This window comes from Rhamphochromis longiceps, linkage group LG5 (assembly GCF_057381845.1).
Source record: "Rhamphochromis longiceps isolate RC_006_pf linkage group LG5, R_longiceps_female_GT1.1, whole genome shotgun sequence".
In the NCBI taxonomy this organism is placed as follows: domain Eukaryota; kingdom Metazoa; phylum Chordata; class Actinopteri; order Cichliformes; family Cichlidae; genus Rhamphochromis; species Rhamphochromis longiceps.
The window spans coordinates 27,416,654-27,440,259 of record NC_140561.1 but is presented as its reverse complement, the minus strand read 5'-3'; the positions used below and the strand labels follow the sequence as shown (position 1 = coordinate 27,440,259).

Genomic DNA, 23,606 nt, shown 5'->3' with positions numbered 1-23,606 from the left:
GCTGCTGAATGCGTGAGTGAGGATTTCTGGTTCATCTGCAGGTTTGAGTTGGCTGGAAGGGACGATGTAACATTTCCTACTTGTAAATATAACTTTTATTTTTCTCTGGAAATGTTTGATATGATTTTGTATAGTTAGACTTTTATTTTAGTAAGCTACTTGTTTTTAGAAATTGTACTGTTTTATAGTACCTTTTATATAGAAAATAAAAAATCCTTATTAAAAAAAGTTATTTCTATTTTCTTTCTTTTCATGACTTTCTGCTGGGGATGATTTGGATATGAGCAAGCTTTTATTGTAGCAAAATATAATTTGGATCAAAATATCCTTTATGGCTGATCGTACTCTGACATGCTTCAAGCTGACTAACAGGTTTTAGTTTCTTGTGGTGAAACAAACACTCTTCCCTGATATAAAGGCCACTGGACAGCTCTATAGTTTGTGAGCTGTGAGGCATCCAGGCTTAAATAAACAGAAGCTACTAAAACTCAGATGTTCTACAAACAGCCTGCTTTTATTTTCAGAATAAAAGCTTAAACCCTGGCATGGTTTAGAGATGATTAACAATTAATTTAAAAAAGATTTGAGAATTCAGTAGGCTACATACTGAAAGCTTGGAGGAAACAAAAGTATCAATTCTATTGCACTAATATCAGTCCGATAACAATACCAACTTTGCTATTGATAATATAAACATTTGGATTATTCTGCCCACCTCTAGTTTGAACTTTTGGATATGTATGAGGTCATAGAGAGCAGATATAATATGGTCATCTTTGGCATAGAAGCTCCACCCACCTGCTGCTCAAACCTCTGTTTTTATGAGTGAGTATCATCCAGTCAGGAGAAAATTGGTGTAAAGGTGGAAGAACTAATACAGCTTGTTTGAGAGGATTTGTGGTGCTGCAACCAAGGAGCAGAGTCTTTTTTTTTTTTTTTGACTGAATCATGCAAAGCTACTGTAGAATAAAAATAAGCCTGATCTGGAAATGCATAATACTACTTTGCATTACAACAAATGTTAAACTATTTGTTCTTGACAGTCTCTGTTTTTCAATTTTTCCTCAATGCATTCTAAAACACATTTAATATGTTAATGTTAAATGTGAGTAAGATCTTGAGTAATATCTCATTTTATCTTCAAAGTCAACCCATGCTTTTATTTTGAAGGCGAGGTTCGAAGGAAGGCGCTGCTCAGACTCGGCTGTACAGAAAAAGGAAGGATTTATCGCTCTCAGGTTGTTATCCGGCACAAATCTTCGCACTGAAGCTGGACTTTCATTTATTTTAAGAAGAAACTTTTGTTTTCACTCACTGGAAGAGCTAAACTCACTGAAGCAGCTGATCCGACTGCTGTTTTTGTTTAATCAGGGGTTTTTTTGTTGGTTTTTTTTTTTTTTTTTTAAAAAGAGGGTTTGTTTTCGGCTCGTTGGGAGGAGCTGCAGTCCGATGCAGGCAGGTGATGGATGTCAGCGGGGTTCGAGGTGAGGGGAAGCTCCTCTGTGAAGCTTGAGATGTTTTTTCTGAAGTTTTTTGGTAAAGAAAATGTATTAAAAGTTTCGGGGAAAGACATGCAATTCTATGATTAACCCTATCACTGCCGGTGTGTGTTTAATTATAAGGTGTTATTATACATGTGGAAGATTTAAAGTCAAGAGACTCTGAAGAGGCAGTCAGTCTACCAAAGAGAGAAAAAACTGAAAGAAAGAGGTTTTTATTGCTGCTTCATGAGTCACAAGTTTGCATGAGGGTGACTTATAGCTTGTGCAAACACACACACACACAACACACACAAGACTCAAAGTCTATCTCTGTGAGGACCCCGAGCTTTACCCCTGAACTTAACCTGGACCTCATTCACCTCATTCAATTCTGAGCCATAAAAGAAAGCTTTCAAGCACCAAAAGACAGGATCTCTGTTTTCCCAAGCTGTAAAACTCAAGCTAGTGCTAGCAAAAAGGAATACACACACACACACACACACACACACTGGCTTCTGTCCTTGAGGCCCTTGCTATGATTTTAACCTGTACCACACAGTACATTTCAGATAAACAGCCTTCTGCAGACAGTTTGCCTCTCTGACAGTTTGGTGTGAGCTGATGTGTGTTTGCTGTTTAAGTCACAGTTTTCTGATACTGTTGAATTAGCAGCTGAAGCTCTGGAGTGATGTGATGTTATGCTAGTTCGTGTTAGTTTTGGTTACTTAAATGCAAAATAGCATTTGTTGAAGCTGGTGTTTACCCACGCTGCTCCAGGATGATCTCATAAAGAACTTCCTCGGTCTTCATAAATGTTCAGTGAGGTTGAGATCATGTGATTGCAGGGAAATTCATGTTTGCTGGGACGCCTACTTTGGTTTTTAAGTAGTTCTTCAAGGCTTTGATGTGTGTTTGGGCCTCATTATCCCGCTGCTGTGCGAATCCCACTCCACAAATATCAAACCAGAAGGTGGAGCGAGTCTCTGAAGGATGGAGAGCTGCTTCTCTTCGGATTCAGTGTGGCGGTGTGGATTCATAGTCCTTCTAGAAGCAAGCCTCTCTATTTGGACAGTTATTTTTTTTTATAAGTATCAGCTGAACTAACTTCTAATTTAGCTGTTCATTGGGAGCTCAAATCAGAAGTTGCTCTAAAACAAGCTTTTAAAAAAAATCTTCTGCTCACAAAATTATACTTCCATAACCATATTTGGTGCAGGTGTCCTACTCTGTGAGGCAGGCAGTAAACACAGCGTAGAAGTCAGTGTCTGAGTTTTAACATTAGCCGCCCTGTGCCCTCATACAGATGTGTTATATTTGGAATTTGGTGCTTCATAAAGACTTTAAACATTTGAAATGGTAGAAGTATTTACGTCATATATGTAAAGTACAAACATTATATATAAATTAAAATGACTGAGTATGAGGATCGTAGCATAATCACTGAAAAAAAAAGTCACTTTATTGCTGCAGTGAGAGATTATTTGAATATCCTGGATGCTACTTCATCCATATAAATACAGGATAATTTATCACCTTTCAGTAACTTCAAAATTATAACTAGCTAAAGGTTTTAGATAAGTTATAGAGTACAAACTAAAATATTAGTGTAGCATAGAAATATTTAAATAAACAAAAAGTACTTGAGATATGTTCCACCACGGTCATTTTCATGCTCTCATCCATTGGGAATTTTAAAATTAAGACAGTATAGCATTGAAAAATTTTACCCACTGGTGATCTCTAACTGGCATTCATCATAGACTGTAGTTTTTCTTCTTCTGCTGTGACTAAAGGTAGTCCCACCTTATCCCTAGCATCCCCTTCTTCACTACATCCATGAGTCTTCTCTTGGTCTTCCTCTTCTTCCTCTGACTGGTAGCTCTGTCTTCAACATTGCTTGAGTAGTATATCCACTATCCCTCCTCAAAACTCATTTCACTCACTCGGTTCACCCTGAGTGGTGCCTCTGATGTTCTCATTTCTAACCTTGTCCAATCTAGTCACTGCCAGTGAAGATCTTAACATGTTCAGCTCGGCGTCCTATCTTTTGGTCATTGTCACTGTGTCCAAACCATACGTCATAGCAGGCCTCACTCACTTGTCTTGTAAACCTTCCCTTTCTTTCTTGCTGCCATCATTCTGTCACAGCTGCTCCACACTGCCTCCACTCTCTTCTACAGCTCTCTTGTGCTCTGTCCATTGCTTTGGATGGTTGATCTCAGGTGTTTATTCCTCACAGCTTCACTGTTACTTCACTGTTTCATCTGCCTCCCACTCACTTGTACACATGTATTATGCTTTATTTCTGCTGAATTTCAGTCCCTTTCTTATTTCCAGAGCAAGCCTCTGTCCAGAGGATACATCAGATACCTTTCTGGAAGTTTCTCTCAGCACTACAGCTGTACTTTCACACTCTTCTTGTAACTCTTAACTACAACTTTCAGCCTCTGTCTTCACTCACTTCCTCTTTTTGATTTCCAAAGTAATCCTACAGACTGTTATCCAGTGCTGTTTTGCTACAGTCTCCCCTGACACCATCTCACAGTCTCCTGTGTCTTTAAATGGCACCTTCTGCATAAGCTGTTGTCCACCTGCCCGCACCTTCCTCCATTCTTTTATGTCACTCGATGTTCCTCCCTCTTCTTGAAGCGGATATTTGCCACAGCCATTTCCATCCTTTTTCAAAATCCACCACCATTTGTGTTTTTCTGCCTTTCTCTATTTGACGCCATACCTAACCTACCTTCTCATCACCTCCTCATCACCTATGGTCCCTTTGCTTTTATGTCAATTGAAGTCTACTTTAATCAACAGTCTTTCTCTGCTGACATCCAGCCTGTGGCTCATATTCACTGACAGCATTCAACATCACCCCTTCTATTTAAAAGGGAGTTTTCCCTTCCCACTGTCGCCAAAGTGCTTGCACATAGGGGGTAATATGATTGTTGGGTTTTTCTCTGTATGTGTTATTGTAGGGTCTACCTTACAATATAAAGTGCCTTGAGGAGACTGTTGTTGTGATTTGGCGCTGTATAAATAAAATTGAATTGAAATGGAACTGAATATTTCAAGCCTCACACTTGTGATCCTGTCTGGCATTCTCTTCACCCCCACAGCACCGTCATATACATTTCCTACAAGATTGCCTCTGCTCCATTCCTCTTCCTATCTACACCATAATAGAACAGCTTAAATCTTCCTTCAGTGCTTCTGACCTTGCTTCCCTTCCACCTAGTCTCCTGTACACACAATATATCCATATATATCAGCCTACTCTCATCTCCACACTCATTCCTTACCTTCTCTCTCACGGTCTCCTATCATGCCTTCCCCCTCTCCTGTTGCTTTGTCTTCAGCCATCAGTACCACAGTTTCCACAAGCTCCTTGTTGGCGAACAGCACCAGAGGCAGTTATTGTTAACCCGACTAATCCAATATGGAAATGCCATTTTTTTATGAGCCACATGTTCAATTTGGCAACGATTTTGGGCCGGATGCCTTTCCTGATGCAACCCTTTCCATTTATCTGAGCTTGGGACCGGCAGTAGGGGTACACAGGCTTGTGGCCCCCTCGTGGTTGGGTTCATCATATACTGTATTTAAAAGATGGATGTAGCTTCCATGATCATTTGTAAATAACAAACATCACACCTGGAAGTCTCGTCCTGCTTAATAAAAAGACACCGAAAGACCTTCCATACACAAGTTTTTAGATGTAACACCTACACACACAAAGTTTTAGTAACAAAGCATGCAGTAAATACAACCTGCATTTCTTCTGTGGGATAGGCAGATCTTTCTTGTATGCAGGAATTCTGCCTTTGGGGCTTCAGCAATATTATGAATCATACGCAAATGTGTTCTGTAGTTACTTGTACGTGTAGTAACTCAAGTTTCTCCACATTTCAGGGGTCCATAAAAGGCTGACTGTCAAATGATTAACTGCTGCTTTGATACTTGTTTTCACCACATTGGTGATTGTTATGTGATAATAGTCACAGTTCTCCTGTGTGGTTTGAATACCACTAACTTCTACTGCTCGCGTGGAACTTTCAATGATTTCTCCGAAGCTCATAGAGACCGAAAACTTTCTGTCCGTACACAAAGACACATGCAATGCTGCTGCATTTGTATTGCGAAAGCTGAACATTTAGACAATGACTGATTACTCCCATTAAGCTGCTAATTATGCAGCTCATGGGATGTACCTCTGTTGATATAATTTAGAAATAAATTCTGTAGATAGAATTAACATTTAATAATGATACAACGGGCACCTGGGCACCCGTGAGAGCCTTCCCATTCCAGAAGTTGGACTCGCAAATCAAAAGAGATGTTAAAGAGAATGTGTACATGTGGTTTATGTGCGTTTGCAGTTTGCATTTTTTCTTTTTAGTGCTTGAAATTCTGATAATTTTTCATCTTTTCTTTAAAACATTTTTTCCTAGCTTTTCCTTGTAATGGTCTATTTGTTCATTTCTGTATTCATGGTTTCCATACAATAAGATTTTACTTTTAGGTAGGTAAAAGCTAAATTTGGTCAACTTTTTAAAATTCATTTAATCATTTATTTATTTATTTAAGATTGTTTGTACTTTTTCTAAGTAATGAAAAAGGGATGAATGATATGAACTCAGTACAGTCCTATTTGTGCAGTACTTTCAGCTCTGGTTCAGTCCAACAGAGAGAAATTTCTCACTCGTTATATAGAAATATAGAAAAGTTTGGCAGATTGGTGTTGGCGGGTACTTTACAATGAGTTTATCAGCTGTCTAACTAAAACAGGCTGACACTGTGTAATGTATTTTAACCACTTTTGCTATGTCTGAAATGCTTCTCAAGAGTCATAAAACAGATGATGAACTGGGTGTGGGGAGTTAATCTCTGGAGAAATGTGGTTCTGCTGCTTTCAAGGGACAATGCAAGATGTTGTTCAGGTGACATTTTTTGTCTGTCATTTAGACATAATTGTTCCTACCCACACTGCACGCCGCTCTGCTGGTTTCATGAGACATTTTTGTGCCTGAGCTGTGTGTTGTGATTATAGTGCTGACGGAAGTGGAAGCAGCACAAAGAATGAAAGATTTGGTTTGACATTTGAGATTGATACCACTTCATGGACCTCTCCTAAATAGTCCACTGATTTGCAGATAGTTTCATATCTGCATGTTTATTAATGATGACAACAACAGAACAGAACAATGTAAAACTCCAAAATGACTCCCACAGTTAGTCTCACTACAGCTAGCCTCCCCTTGAGCATAGTGCCCTGTTTTAGTCTGAAAACTGAATGTTTGCTGAGAAAGTGATATTAAAAACAGATGAGTGGATAAAAGATTTACCAGGAGAACAGGCAGGGAAAGACTGGAGGTGCGTGTAGCCAAACACACCTCTGATCTCCTCAGCAGGAGAGTTCAACCACGTCACCTCCCTCTTGGGAAAAAAAAGAGTTTAAAACATTTTAAGGTTTAAGGTTAGATTAAGGGTTATAGTACATGTATTCAAGTCAGCATAATGTCCTCTGAAGTGATGGAAACAGAACTCTGTGTGCAAGTGTGCGTGCGTGTGCATGTGTGTGAGTTCATCCAGGGTGGGATGGTTTGCACTATTGGAAAAAGCCCTGCAACTCCCAGGAATGAATGAGTCACACACATAAAGGCAAACACACACACACACACACACACACACACACACACACACACACACACACACACACACACTCACACACACTTTAGAGCCATGATGAGACAGAAATTGTTTTTTGGTCTATTGATTAAAAAAACAAAACAAATACTGATGCCTGGTAGCGTCTGTAACTTCAGATCCATCCATGTCATTGTTAGAAAATTGTCATAAAACACAATGAAGAAGCAACAGAAAGCTGAGAAAAAGCAGCAATCGCTGAACAATCTGCCACCATACACTGTGTGTAAACACATTTGCATCTTATTGTTTTACAGCTGCTCACTGTTTTCCAATTCAGACCTGTTTCATCCTCTAAAACACCATCCAATCACCATCTAAAACAGTGAATGAGGTTTTAATTTATGATATCAATATTTTGTAGGCTTTGTGGCAGATGCCAGATGGTGGGAATTATTACAGAGTTACACATCAAAGTCTCTGTTAGAGAAGGGGATCACTTCTGAGGTGGGGGAATGATCACTTTTTTTCTGTGAATCAAATCACAATGAACCACCAGCACAAATGGTCTACCATCTAAAGAAAAAAGAGGGGAAAAAAACTGCGCGTCCCTCAGCCCGAGTGCGTCATCTGTTGGGAGAAGTTGGCACTGGGTTATGGCATAATGAGACAAAGATGTCATTCCCAGCTAGTCATTGTTCAACACAAAGGGTTACTGGTGAGTGGGATGTATTTAAACCCAAACAAGGATCTTCTCCTAACAGCTTTAGTACTTAAATCTAGACAGCGAGTGAAAATCAAAGTAGAAAAATCAGGTCAAACCAAGTGCAAAAACATTAATGTCCAAGCAGGCTCATAAACCTGATATTTACGCCACCGGCACCCTCCAAAATTTCCTAATGTGGACATTGTGTGAGACACGGTCAGCATCTGACAAGACAGGATTATATGAGACACCCCGATGAAGTTATTTTTCAATAATAAAGTGGACCTGTTATGCTTTTCTTTAGTTTTTCTTTAGGAGTTTCACAGTGATGGATGTTCATACATACATACATGGCCAAAGTTTCTCATAGTGAGGTCAGCATAACCGAAGTAATTTTTGCGTTTACAAAGTTAGTTTACAGCAGCTTATTTCAGATAAAAGCCTTTTAAGAATGATTATTGTACTGATCTGAGAGTCATACAAAGCTGCTCTTGTTTTATCAAACCAGTCTGTATTTTTTAGTGTGAAACAAGAACTTCTGGAGCAACTTTGTTTGGATGTAACTTCATTTATTGTCATAGTTGTTTATCAGAGAGCCACACAGGCCTTACATAAGCCTCATTCTTAAGGTAGAACTGACTAAAAGTGAGTTCTACCTTAAGTAAGAAACATCCAATCAGAGAACTCCTCAGCAGTTACCGTGCCACTGACAGCAGAGGGAAGGTAGATACTGAAGTCACAGACACAGTTAGGAGCTTCCTGGGGTGAGAGGCCAGGAAACAGAGCAGGACTGCTGTCACTCTCTGTGTCACACAGACAGAAGAGGGAGAGGCTCTAATGATGTAACATGTTTGTCTCTGGCTGTCTGTGTCCTCTCTGTCTGCTCGTTCTTCTGCAGCTTCACCAGCGTTCATAAGCCTTTTGTTCAGATTAGAAATGATGAATGTGCTATTAACAGTAAAAGTGGATGGTTCTGGGAGATGCTGAAGTTGGCCTTTGCTACAATTTCTGTTACTTTGTTGAATCTCTAATTTTTGCACAGTCAGTTGCAGGACTTGCAGAAGCTCAGGTTGGAGGGAAGCTGTCAGGTTATAAGGACAGGAAACACACTTGCAGTTTCACACCAGTTATTTCCACATACCTTATGCCAATATACACCATATTTCACTTTGTCAGTTTAGCGGAGCTGCTTTATAGTTTAGTCTACAAACTAAATGTGACACAAAGAGTTTGTGTGGGTTATATTTGTTACTGTTGCTGAAAGTCTGACTACTTAAACAAATAATCTGCTTACCTTAAAAGTTTGATATCCATAATAAAAACAAATGAAGTACAAATATCCTGTATTTTCTTTAAAAGCAGTGATGTCCGGCCTCATACACATAAATGGAAGCCAAGCTTTGTTAACTCTGATGGAGGCTAAGCCATGCCAGAGCACCTTCATTCCTTTATCTGTTCAAAATTCATAAGATTTAACGGTCAGTAAAGAATTTAACCGAACTTACACAAAATTATCACCTAAAAGATCTTCACACAAATTTTGCACTGGGTAAAAGGTCGTGGGTGTAGTGACTTTGAGAAACCACCTGGTGGAGCTCTGCCCACTTCATATTTTACACACCTTTGAAGGCTTGCCTCCTTTACTCTTCGTGACAATCTGCATAGTTAAAAAGCCAAACCTTAAAAAAAATTAACTTAATTTTCATCAAGTATGAAGATTAGTTTTCACTTAATCTTCTGTTGCTAACTGTGCAATGAAATAACTCAGCTTTCAATACTGCTCACTTTTTAATTTCTGTATTTTTTAAAAAGTTTTTAAATCCTAGTTAAGTTATTAAAAAAATAAATAAATAAATAAATAAAACAGTAATTGAAAAGCAAATTGAAAATCTTTTTTTCTTCTTTTAGTTATTGTTTGAGGTAACAGCATGCTATCATGTTCCTTTCATCCTTTATTGCTTCTCTCCTCTCCTCATCGGTCTGTCTTCCTTCCTCATTTTCTTCCTTCAGGTCGAAGCGGCAGAGGAAAACATCCTCCTTCTCTCTCCTCTCTCCTGATGGCTGGACCCTCAGAGGGGTAAGAACAATTCCCACACATGAACTTAGTCATGTTATTCCCTGCGTTACAGTAACTGTGCTGTGACTCCATTATTATATAACACAGGATTTGCCAAAGTCCATAATGAAAAAACAAAACAAATGCAGCAAAAAAACAAAACAAGACAAAAAAAAGCAGCAAGCTGTGTCTCACCTAAGTTATGTGATTTTACCTTTTCTTTATTTGATTTTTATGTTTTGAGGTTTGGAGATAAGGACATTATTTTAAACATCACACAAAAGTCCCGTTTTGAAGCCCCACATTTGCACATTTAGGCTATTTGGTTCAGTTCAGCTTAATTCAGTAATTTGTTATTGTCCCTACTGGGAAACCTGGTAAACAATACACAAGAACCACAATCCTCTAGTAATAATCACTAAATTAATTTTAAAAAAAACAACACAAAAACAAGTCACTTTGCCTTGGGAGACACGACCAGCTTCAGATTCATTGTGTGTGTCTGGGTTTAGCTTTGGACATTTCGCCACATTAAGGTTACTGAGGCATCTGACCCAGATGGCTCCTGGAGGCCTCCTAGATAAGAAGTTTCAAGCATGTCCAACTGGTAGGACACCCACGAGCCATGAGCTCGTGGGTGCCTTATTTTGTCTTCCTAGACAAGGTGGAGGAGGTCTGGGCCTCTCTGCCTAGACTGCTGACTCCTGCATGAGGCAGAAAACGGGTGATTACGTTTTTAATGTTAAAGGAGATCTATTATGGTCATTTCCAGCTTTATATTTTTGCTCTCTGGCTCTACTAGAGTGGCTTTGCATGACTCACAGTTCAAGCTGGTCTGTAGAAGTGTTTGTGTGTTAGTGCCAGCAACATGAATGCCAGGACCCAGGGTTTCCCAGCAGAACACAATGCACTGTTATGCGATGATTAATGTGATTCACTTAAAGCCATCAGGGGTTTATTGGTAATATTGTAGCTGAATTCTCATTAAAAATATGTATGTTGTAATAAACACAAGAACTGTGCAGAATGTGTAACCAGTGAAATTAGAGCTGTTTCACCTTTAATAATTAGGCAAAACATTGCTGATCAGCACAGCTGGAAGCGAATTTCTCTCTGTCAGTTCATCAGTTAATAGTTTTAGCCCCACTCTGCTTGATTTTTTTTTTGTGATTCACACTTTTTAAGTCGTTTACTCTCAATTATATGCTTTAAGAAAAAAATATCTGTGTTGCAAAATGAAGAATTTCCTTTAACATAATTTGAAAAGGCAAGAAAGAAAGAAAATTCATAATTACTTTTTAATTTTTTTGTGTGAAAATAATGTGTGATAGATGTAAGTGATCAGTCTTTGTAAGTGTTTGTCCTGCTGCTGTCACCGTGCTCCTTCAGCTCCTAATTATAGACGTCTTGTTTCCCCCCCAACATCCGTCATTTCCTGTTTGTCCTGTGGGAACCGAGGGGACACACACACACACACACACACACACACACACACACACACACACACACACACACACACACACAGTAAAGGGTTCCTGTTCCTGAGGGTCTGTAGATCCACTCAGGAAGGTGGTGAGGCTGAGGAGGCTCAGACTGTGGCTGAGGTGGTGAAGCAGGAGTACGCAGGCGGAGAGAAGCAGCGGGCAAAAGAAGGTCAGAAAAGAGAAGAGGAGGTGCAGAATAAGAGGCTTTTGGATCAAGAACCTGGAGAACTTTAACAGAATTAAAAGAGGTGAAATAAAATGTGACTGTGAAGGAGGTGATTCACAGGAGGTGGGACGAACAAAGGAGAAATTATTTCGAGTGCTGTCCAGCACCAGCATGTAAAGAGGAGAAAAGAAAAGAGGGCGAATGTGACTTTGGGGTTAAAAGAAAGGGACCTGGAGGAAGAGGAGAGGAAGAAAGAGGAGGATAAGGAGCTGCAGAGTTGATTACAAGTGTGTTTGAGGAGCTGATCCTGATGATGGGCTGCTGTTTGTTTGTTTACTATCGGGTGAGTGTGAAGAATCAGAACCGCTTTGATAAAAACCTGCAGTACCGACGTCGTCCTGAAGGGGGACATGTTTCTGGATTTGTTTTTTGTGTGCATGTTTCTATATTTATTAAGTACAAGTTTGAGATATGTTTATTTCACTGGGTTTGTTCCCTTTCTACTTCCAGCACTTTTGGGAAAAACAAAGTGGGGGCTCGCTGTCAGAATGGGTGGAGCTGGACCTGCCCCCCACCTAGTCCAGCTGATAGGAGCTTGTAGTAGACTGTATATAGAAGATGGTGTCAGGTTTTAGGCCTAAAAATTGAAGCCCGTGCAGAAGTGCGTGCATTTCTAATTACCATTCTTTTGAATAACCATCGGGTGGGGCACTGTTGTGGCTGCAAAAAGAATTCTGGTTCTAAACTTCCTTGATCACTAAATGCTTTTTATGATGAGTTTAACATATCTATTTATGTTTCTTATTCGATATGACAAGATGCTCAAGCATGGTGTGCTTTTCTTTGTTATAAACAAGTCAGGTTCACAGTCAGGTCCCCATCACGTGTGGGGGATTTTGTGATTTACAAAGTCAAAGCCCACGTTCACACTGCAGGTCTTAATGTTCAATTCTGATTTTTTTTTGTCTGCTTGTTCACACTACAAATAAAATGTGACAGGAAACGCGCTCTAGTGTGAACCCTCAAAGCGGCCCGCATGCACAAGAGAAGACGTCACACACAACGCGCTCTGTTTAGACACAGACCAAACAATATTGTTTGACTGATGGCTCTTAATATAAAGACTTGTTTCGGACTTTACGTTTCCCAATTTTGCTTTAAGTTGTAAAGTTATTTTGTTATTTAGATATGGCCTAATAATTATCCTTGTTGCTGTTTTAGAGGAGCGGTGCTTCAAAGGATAGTTGCAGATTTCTGTCACAATCTGCAGATTATACAGTACAAATAAAATGTTCACGTTTCTCCAACGTTGTCTTCCCAACAGTTTCACTAATATCTACACTGGATGACCAGGAAGCGTTCGCGATGTCTTCTCGGGCGCTTCTCCGGCGCTATTTGGTCAGCTATTTAGTCTTGTGTCAGTGACGTAAAAGATGGATTTAATGCGACATGACCGTTCAAACAGCAGTCACTTTCTAAAACATCAGATATGTGTTGGATTCAGTACCACATACGAAAGTGACCCAGATCAGATCTGTGCTGTTCACACTGTCGTACCATGATCGGATATGGGTCGTTTAGGGTCAAAAAAGTCGGATTTTATGCGCTTTCGCCTGCAGTGTGACGTAGCCTAAGAGGTCAAAAGTGCTTATCTCGAGATGTTACTGGACCTTACAAGCCATTGGTAGACCACGTCCATCTTTGTAGGCCTCTTTCATGACACACATTAAGGCTTCCTGTCCCACTTTTTAAGGAGTCTAACTCCATCTGGAATCATTTTTCCATCACCTGGAAAATCTATGGATTTACTGGACATGCTCTCCTTTCTCCAACAGAAGCAGGAACTCCCAATCAGGATCCACAGAGATTTGAGTTAAGATTGTGTCCATTGTTTAATAGAAAAAGCATCTATTCCATTTAAATCTCATTCAGACTAAACTACTCTCAAAGGAAAGGAAACAAGGGACTTCTTGTTATATTGTTCACCTCTTAACACCACTTAAACTGCTTAGCTTTGAAATTAGAGCACAGTTCCCTCCTCTTGTCTGGTGACCCCCCCATGACTGAGCCTTAACCTGTACAAATGCGGAAAAGAGATATAACACAATATTTTGTTAAGGGTTGAAATGTTTTTGCATGTTATTTTCATTCATTATAATCTGGGTAAATTAAACTCAGAGTTTATCTGATGGGTAACAACTTCCTGAAATGTTGATATCTGAGCGGACTTGAGCAGAGAAATTTCTTATTATTATTATTCTTGGTCATTTGCTGTAAGTTTTTCCTCTCAGGATACTTACAGGTTACTATTCGACTCTGTGTTGAGTTAGAGGTTAGCCAGAGAAGTTCTTCAGACACTATTTAATGATGAAAAATGCTAAAATCTCCTCTCCAGATTGATCGAAATAAGACAAAAACAATTTGAACAATTAAACTGAACAGATTTTTTTTTCCTGCTTGCTTTTTTTGTATTAAAATATTTTAATTTATAGTAATTTATTGAAAAATAAGTCACAAATGATTGCAAGCTGCAACCAGAACAGTGAGCTAAAAAGTTGCGGTTGGGATCCATCACAAAAACTCGACTTTCACATTTCTGAATGTAATCTGATTTAATAAAAATATAAACAAATTTGAAGCGTACTTCTTAAAATCAACACCTGCTCTCTCTCGCTGATGTTTTTTATTCTGTTTGTGTTTTGCAGAAGAAGAGGAAACAGGCCAACAGAGATGCCGACTCCCTCAGTCTCTGCAGTCTGGAAATCAATGTGAGTTCAGCTCCTCTTCAAGCGTGTGTCAAACTCTACTCTTGTTTAAATAATAATGATGTGTTTGTGAAAAGCTCTGCCTTCCTCATTGTGTGGGCAGCGTTTTCACACATTTAAAATATGACCTAAAAAACCTAAAAAAAAAAACCCTTAAGCTAACAAAATGATGATGTCCTACCACTCAGGAAGTGTTCGGCTGTATTTGTCTCCATTATCCTCTTATGCAGAACACAAAGGAGGCGGTACATGTGACCTTCTAATCAGGAAGCTGTTGCATGGCCTGTACATGAGAGACCTAACTTTCGTCATTTGATTTAAAATGCCAACTGATTTCAGTTTCTAAATTGAGGACAGAAAACTTAACACAAGGCATTTTAATGGTTTTATCCACAGAATCAGATAAAAAAATGTCCATATTTTCCTACAATTGTCAGATTTTTCTCTGATGTTAAACTGATTTCTTTGCTTTTATGCCGTCATGCACTTGTGCACAATCAAAAACGGAGACATTGTTCTTCCTTAAGGGTTGAACCTTAATTAAAACAAGACTATCTGTAGTGAAACTGTGACAAGTGTGACACAGACCAGAAACTGGGAATGTTTGCATTCAAAGTATAAGCTGTGCCTTTTGAAATATGTTGACTGCAGAGATGACCTTTTTTGAGTTTCACTGCCACTTGGCCTGGAGTTGCTCGTGTTTGTAGAAAAACATCAGCATCTTCCATGAAAACTATATACCAGCAGCAATCTGCTAGCGACTGAAGTATTCACAAGAAAGTTTTTGATGCAGCACCATCTTTGTAGCTGATTTCAGTGGCTGCCAGAAACCACTAGCCACCGGTTGGTGAGTAGTTTTTGGCAGTCACTGAAATCAGCCGCAGTCTCTGAGACAAAGAGTACCTCATACATTTAATCTCACATTCTACCAGAGTAGCTTGGCTTGTTTACGGTTTGAAAATAATCCTCATTTATCTTATTTGGGCTCAATTCATTAACTGTCTGCAACAGTGACAGTTTAGCTCCTCCTCTTTACACCAACTTTCTTCTTATTGGTCACCCCTTGCAAACTGATTACTTAATTAAAATAGAACATTTAATGCCTCTGTAAAATTATAGGAGTTCTATGACATGCATCCCTATATAAGAGAATAAAAGAATACAGCTGGAAATCTGTATCTGTAAATATTATACCACAAAACCTTCAGTATACACTGTGGGAAAGTAATTATATCTATAAAAAAGTAATATTGAATTAAGTTTCTTAAAAGTATTTGACCAAATCACAACAGCAGTCACCTCAAGGCCCTTAAGATTGTAAGTTAGAGACCCAACAATTATATAGAGAAAACTCAAACAATCAAATGACCACCGTTGAGCACGCACTTGGCGACAGTGGGAAGGAAAAACTCCCTTTTAATAGGACGAAACCTCAGGCTTTCTGCCACAACGAGTTAGAGATGATATGGTGATACAGTGTTTATTCCAGAGATCACAGAAAAACAGAAATTAAAAGTATTTTCCTGCTTTTAACAGATATTTTTCTCATCAGAAATTTGATTGCACGTATAAACTCTGAAAAGAAAAATGTTCCTCTTAGAGCATCCCCTCTGTCCAATTCAGGTTTGCTGGGGGGCTGATAGGTAACCTAAAAACTAAATTCATTTAGAGAGGAGAAGACAAATTAACGGCCCCCGGCCCTTATGTTGGGCCCCTCCTCCTGTATTTTTAGCCTTCTGCCAGGAGCCTGTTCCTTCCTGGGCGTTTCCTCCTCTGCTCGGTCTAACACAGGATGTCCAGCCTGTTCAGCACACTCCAGCGGCTCCAGGGGGACAAACAGACCCAAACACACCATCAGTCTTACTTTGTTCAAACCGGCGCTGGCAGATACTGAAGCTGGAATGAATTACACTCTATTGTTTCTGTGCTGTCGCTCAGTGAATCACACACACTTGTATTGTTTTCTTACTCAAACTCCAGGACCCAGAGACCACTTTATCTGATTTAAAAGACACGTGTAAGGACCACCGGGAAACGTGCTTTACATCAATAATTTAACCCTCCTGAGCAACTGTCTGTTTTCAGAGTGGAGATCAGTAAAGATTCATTCACTGGGAATTATTATATTTTATCAGTTCATCTGTTTAGGAAACATTTACTGCAGATTAATAACTTTATAACATCTATTTATTTTAGGACAGTTTTCAAATATTTTTACCTGAATTGATTGGCACAGCCCACATACTCACAAATGCATTTAAAACTTTTAAGATTTAATAAAATGTGACTACTTCTGACTACATAATTACAAAATAAAATAAAAACAATATGCAGACCTTTTTTTTTTAAATACAAAAGGTAAGTGCTGTGAAAAATTCACAAAAAGTAAAAAAAATTTTTTTAAAAACCCCAAACAGGATTAAAAGCACTGAAGTGTAATCGATGTAAACAGACATTAAAGTAAAGATTTATTCCTTTATTAATAATTAATGTGGCACTATATTTTGATTAACAATAATAATATTAATAATAATAATAATGATAAATAACAATTTAACCATGACTAATCAGATTTTCCCTCTCAGAGACATTGAATATCTTTGTTCAAACCTAAAACATTCAACTGGAATTATTTGCTATAGCCATTAATTTTATTTTATTTGTGAAAAATGCTGCTCTAGATGTAAATTAGTTGTTAAAGGGGTGATGCTGTCATTTATAATTATAATACATTTACTGTGGAAGTTTCTGTTTGGCATTGGATGTTTGTTTGTTTTTACTTGTTAATTAAAACAGGCATTCACTATTGAGCAGTTACTGATGTGGTTTAGTAACCGTGGATTAAAGATGTGAGTAGCATTCTCTTCCACCAGTGGGCAGTACAATTACCTTCTCTAATTAAATGGGTTGCCAACTGCCAGTAAAACAGAAGAAGACAAAGAAAACAAATACATAATAGTCATGCTGTGAGACGACGCAGTGCGTAATAGCAATAGATAAATGTTTGAAAAGAAAAAGTAGGGTCCTGGAGAACATTCTGACCCAGATGAAGGCCCTAGCATGAGTAGTGCTAGTAGTGCATGGGTAGTGGTCAGAAGCAAGCAACAAAGGTATACTAGGGACAAACTGAGCCAAACTCCACTATGCCATGTGCACAGGGGAAAATTATCAATTTGCTTTTTGTGACATTTTTGTTTGGTGGTGTGCCGTGTGATTTTTCTAATGTGAAATATGTGCCGTGGCTCCAAAAGGTTGGGAAACACTGGTTTAGATATACGTGCTTCACCACTTAAATTCTTGTACAGCCACTTTTCAGGTAATAGGTTTCAGGAACTGGACAATGGAAAAATCTGTGGAAATCTGGTTTTTTTTTTAACATTATATTTCCTACTTTAAATCACTACATTGTAAGGTTTGTGATAAACAGAACCAGGACTGTTAAAATTCCCCAGTCTGTCACTTATCTTGGAGGCTTGAGGGTTAAATCTGATGGGTTTCTACTGCAGAAACAGGAAAGAAAGTTGCACAAGATTGTAATGTTTCCTTGTCCAAATGTGCACGTTGATTGAAATATGCACATATGTGGAGTACCATTTACTGTATTCTTCATGTTTTTTTATTAGTTTTAGGAGATGTTAATAATTGATCGATGTTTTCAAATCTTTACCATTCAAAAAGAGTGTTCCCATCTGTAAATGCTTCACCACATCCCTGTAAGGTTTAAAGACGCAGTCGCTGTGTCACAGTACAGATCGAACGAGGCTGATTTGAGTTCCTCCCTAGGCGTCTACGAACGAAGCCTCCCAATAACAGACAATAGAGCTTAGTCACAGGGAGCAGCTTCTGTTAGCAGACTGTGAGGTGTTGGAGGCCAACGCTGATGCTCTGACTCTGATACCGGTCATAGCTTTTAAAGGAAACAATGAAAACACTTCTGTGAATGATGCAATCTTTTTCTGATGTCTTGTTGCTTTCAGCTGAGACGGGACGTCTGTGTTTATTTAAAGCTACTTTTCTTGGAACTTCGATGTACCGTGGTCCGTGATTATAACAAGGGTCCTAATGTACCCAAATCAGATCAGCCAAGCTGATGTATAAACATATATAGCTCATTAACATGCTTTAGTAAACGATGGATGTCCCAGCTCTTTGTTAAGCACTGGAAAAGCTTGATGAAGATCCTCTCTGTAACATCAAGTGAAGCAGTACAATTAAAATAAACTTTTTCATAAAAGTGAGAGTGGAGTAGAGGAGGAGATGGACCGATGTGTTGACCCCAGTGCAGTGTCTTCATCTGCAGTGATGAAGACACTGCACTGATCTGTTGTAGTGACGAAAGAGCTGATTGTGAAGGTTAAGCTGTTGATTTACTGGATGATTTACTATATTCCTATCCGCATGTATGGTATGGTGATGAGATGTAGGTAGAGACTAAAAGAATAATGTCACAGACACAAGCGTCAGAAAGAATAAGCTTCCTCTGAACAGAGTTCAGCCTTAGAGACAGGAGGAGGTAGCTCTTTGTTTTAGGAGGGGCTCAGAGTAGAGCTGCTACTCCTCCACATTAAAAAGAGCCAGATATGGTGGTTTGAGAATCAGATGGATTCTTTCAGGATAAATCCTCAGTGAGTTGTTTTAGGCATGTCCACACAGGACACTCTGGAGAGATTATGTCTCTGCTCAGTACCCATCTGAAAGAGCTGGAGTAGATGGCTCAGGAGAAGGTCTGGGTGTCTGTGCTTAGACTGGACATGGATACGTGACAGAAGAAAAGATGGATGGATGTCCCTGAAAGTCTTCTCATTACTCATTATGTGGTTTCAATATGGCAAAGCAAATTATATTATTTGTAAAACACAGTAATCTTGTGGTGAATGGATGGACGGGCCTCACCTGTCCCCTCTGTTTGGACTCTGGAACAACTAAAACCTTACTGTGAACCCGTATGACTCATTAAACCGACTGGATAGAAACTAGTGGAAGGCTGGATCTGACCGTGACTTATGATGAAAAACAAGGAAAAAGCAAAAGCGAAATCTCCACATTTAAAAAGGTTGGAAGGACAAATTGATTTGAGTTACTGATTTAAAATAAAATTCAGTAAATAAAAAAAAAAACTTAAAATCTTGCTTTAACAAATAAAAAAAGTGTTTCTTTGTCCCCACAGTGGGGCTGAATAAACACATTGACTCATTGAATTTAAAACCAGGACACAGCTTTGGCTGCAGGCCTCTGTTTATTAATTATACTTCGGACTGGCATTGACTGATGAGGACTTCCCACAACCACTAGCAGTTCCAGTCAGGGATTTCATAATTTACGTTTGTCCAGATTATCGAAATACATAATAATAAACTGAGTAAAGATAATGTGAGTAATAATATACATATTAACCTTATACAATTTACATTATCATTTCTTTCACATTAAAGGTAGATTTACTTTTTCTGGCATAAAACATTTTCAGGGAATGACACATTTTAAATACACACAAGAAAAACAATATACATTTCCTTAAGTGCATTTACAAAATGTCTTATCTGTAGGATTCATATTATCTTTTCATATTTTTAAATCTTCTACCAGCTCTTTTGACACAATGTGTCTGTGGCACTGAGACAATTGGTTCAATATCCGAATATCTAGAGTTTAATTTTTTAGGAGGAAATGGGGTATTAGTTTGGGTTTTTCTTTAAATAACTGTGTACAAATGTGGCTTATTAATTTGTTTTAATTTCTAGGCCACAGTAGAGCTCTATGATATATATATATATATATATATATATATATATATATATATATATATATATATATATATATAAACACCCAGCACGCCCCTGCGGGCGGTTTATCCTTCAAGCTCGGGTCCTCTACCAGAGGCCTGGGAGCTTGAGGGTCCTGCGCAGTATCTTAGCTGTTCCCAGGACTGCGCTCTTCTGGACAGAGATCTCCGATGTTATTCCCGGGATCTGCTGGAGCCACTCGCCTAGCTTGGGAGTCACCGCACCTAGTGCTCCGATTACCACGGGGACCACCGTTACCTTCACCCTCCACATCCTCTCGAGCTCTTCTCTGAGCCCTTGGTATTTCTCCAGCTTCTCGTGTTCCTTCTTCCTGATATTGCTGTCATTCGGAACCGCTACATCGATCACTACGGCCGTCTTCTTCTGTTTGTCTACCACCACTATGTCCGGTTGGTTAGCCACCACCATTTTGTCCGTCTGTATCTGGAAGTCCCACAGGATCTTAGCTCGGTCATTCTCCACCACCCTTGGGGGCATCTCCCATTTTGACCTCGGGACTTCTAGGTTATACTCGGCACAGATGTTCCTGTACACTATGCCGGCCACTTGGTTATGGCGTTCCATGTATGCCTTGCCTGCTAGCATCTTGCACCCTGCTGTTATGTGCTGGATTGTCTCTGGGGCATCTTTACACAGCCTGCACCTGGGGTCTTGCCTGGTGTGATAGACCCCAGCCTCTATGGATCTTGTACTCAGAGCTTGTTCTTGTGCTGCCATGATTAGTGCCTCTGTGCTGTCTTTCAGTCCAGCTTTGTCCAGCCACTGGTAGGATTTCTGGATATCAGCCACCTCCTCTATCTGCCGGTGGTACATACCGTGCAGGGGCCTGTCCTTCCATGATGGTTCCTCGTCTCCCTCCTCTTTCTTGGGTTTCTGCTGCCTGAGGTATTCACTGAGCACTCGGTCAGTTGGGGCCATCTTCCCAATGTATTCTTGGATGTTCCTTGTCTCATCCTGGACTGTGGTGCTGACACTCACCAGTCCCCGGCCCCCTTCCTTCCGCTTAGCGTACAGCCTCAGGGTGCTGGACTTGGGGTGAAACCCTCCATGCATGGTCAGGAGCTTTCTTGTCTTTATGTCAGTGGCTTCTATCTCCTCCTTTGGCCAGCCTATTACCCCAGCAGGGTACCTGATCACGGGCAGGGCGTATGTGTTGATGGCCCGGATCTTGTTCTTACCATTCAGCTGACTCCTCAGGACTTGCCTGACCCTCTGCAGGTACTTGGTGGTTGCAGCCTTTCTAGCGGCCTCTTCATGGTTCCCATTTGCCTGCGGGATCCCCAGGTACTTGTAACTGTCCTCTATGTCTGCAATGTTGCCTTCTGGTAGTTCAATCCCCTCAGTTCTGACTACCTTCCCTCTCTTTGTTACCATCCGACTACACTTCTCCAGTCCGAACGACATTCCAATGTCATTGCTGTATAGCCTGGTAGTGTGGATCAGTGAATCGATGTCTCGTTCACTCTTGGCATACAGCTTGATGTCATCCATGTACAGGAGGTGGCTGACAACTGCTCCGTTCCGTAGTCGGTATCCGTAGCCAGTCTTGTTAATGATCTCACTGAGGGGGTTCAGGCCTATGCAGAACAGCAGTGGGGACAGAGCATCTCCTTGGTAGATCCCGCACTTGATGGTAACTTGTGCTATGGGCTTGGAGTTGGCCTCTAGTGTTGTACGCCACATCCCCATTGAGTTCCTGATGAAGGCTCTTAGGGTCCCATTGATCTTGTACAATTCTAGGCATTCCAGTATCCAGCTGTGGGGCATTGAGTCATAGGCCTTCTTGTAATCAATCCAGGCAGTGCACAGGTTGGTCAGTCTGGTCTTGCAGTCTCGGCTGATTGTTCTGTCTACCAGTAGCTGGTGTTTTGCACCTCTGGTATTCTTGCCAATTCCTTTCTGTGTCCCGCTCATGTATTGACCCATGTGCCTGTTCATCTTAGCCGATATGATGCCTGACAGGAGCTTCCATGTAGTACTGAGGCAGGTTATTGGTCGGTAGTTGGAGGGGACCGCTCCCTTCTTGGGGTCCTTGGGGATCAGGACCGTCCGACCTTCGGTTAGCCATTCCGGGTGTCTCTCCTTAACTAGCAGCTGGTTCATTTGTGCTGCCAGACGCTCGTGGAGTGCAGTCAGCTTCTTCAGCCAGTAGGCGTGAACCATGTCGGGCCCTGGTGCTGTCCAACTCTTCATACTGGAGACCCTTTCTTGGATATCTGCCACTGTGATGGTTACTGGACCCTGTTCAGGGAGGTCGCTGTGGTCTGCCCTCAGATCCACTAGCCACTGAGCATTGCTGTTATGGGTTGCATCCTTCTCCCATATGCTCTTCCAGTATTGCTCCGTCTCCAGCCTTGGTGGTGCTGTTCTCTTATTGTTCCCTTGCCACTGAGAGTACACCTTTGCTGGTTCTGTGGAGAACAGCTGGTTTATTCTCCTGCCTTCTATCTCTCTGGTGTACCTCCTCAAGCGGCTGGCCAAGGCTGTGAGTCTTTGCTTGGCAGTTTCCAAGGCCTCAGGTATGGACAGCTTGCTGTATTTCTTAGGCACCTTATTTGTCGCACCTTTCTGCAACTCTGTTAGTTGGCTAACCTCCCTCCGTGCTACTTTGATCTTGCCCTCTAGCCTCCTTCTCCATGGAGGGTACTGCCCCTTGTGGCTGTTCAACTTGTAGCCAAGCATCTCACTGATCACTGCTGCCGTATTGTAGATCAGCTTGTTAGTGTCGGTAATCGTGGTTGTAGGTATTGCCCGTAGTGCTGCATTAACATCATCTAGCAGACCTTCTGAGGGTACTTCACGTAATCTTGGTAACCGGCTACGGGGGATCCAGGTTTCAAGCTTGGCCATGATCCTATTTTTCAGGTCAGTTCCTCTCGCACTCAATATATATATATATATATATATACATACATACTGGAAAGGGACAGGCAGAGAAATGAAAAAGTACAGAATAAAGAAAGGAAGGAAGTTTTAAGTGACTGGGTGAGAGCGCCACTGAATAAGTGAGCCAGTGACAGAGAGAGAGAGAGAGAGAGAGCATTAGCTGCTGAGAGAGTGCGAAGGCGGACGAGTGAACAGCTACCGCTGAGAGGATTACACGATTCAGAGCTCTACACGGTCTAAACTGCAGACTAAACTTTTCCTGTATGATTTTCTGGGAACAGAACTAAATCCAGCCTCTTTTTGAACTCTTTTGTTTGGGGTCTGATGGTTCGGCTCTCAACCTCAAGCCCTCCCGGAGCGGTGTGTTTAAAAGCTCTGGTCAAAGCCAACTTGTCTTTATGAACACTGCCAGCACCGAGTCTGACTGGATATTTTGCCTCTGGCAGTACTCTTGTGGCACCAGGCCTTTTTAGAGCTGTTACGTCAACTCTTTGAAGCTACTTTACAGCTATTAGGCTTTTAGTTGAACGGCTACCATTACCAGGGGTTTTAAGGGGACTATCCTCTTTCTGTACCTGTGCCAACACCAGAATTGTGCTTGGAACTCCACTGATA

General features: G+C 40.4%; 1 protein-coding gene across 4 annotated transcripts in view; it reads left to right on the top strand.

The window, feature by feature from the left end:
* Positions 1-1,067: 1,067 nt before the first annotated feature.
* Positions 1,068-23,606, top strand: part of arhgef3 (Rho guanine nucleotide exchange factor (GEF) 3) — a 41,136-nt gene continuing 18,597 nt past the window's right edge. For 3 of the 4 annotated variants that reach the window (XR_014911761.1, XR_014911760.1, XM_085407040.1), the window contains exons 1-3: positions 1,070-1,484; positions 9,841-9,907; positions 14,242-14,304. Coding sequence is in view for 1 of the 4 variants with exons in the window: in XM_085407040.1 (XP_085263166.1) it covers positions 1,450-1,484; positions 9,841-9,907; positions 14,242-14,304 (165 nt within the window). In the remaining 3 variants the exon portion in view is untranslated. Of the gene's footprint in view, positions 1,485-9,840; positions 9,908-14,241; positions 14,305-23,606 lie in introns of all 4 variants that reach the window. The other variant, XR_014911762.1, reaches the window with a different exon arrangement.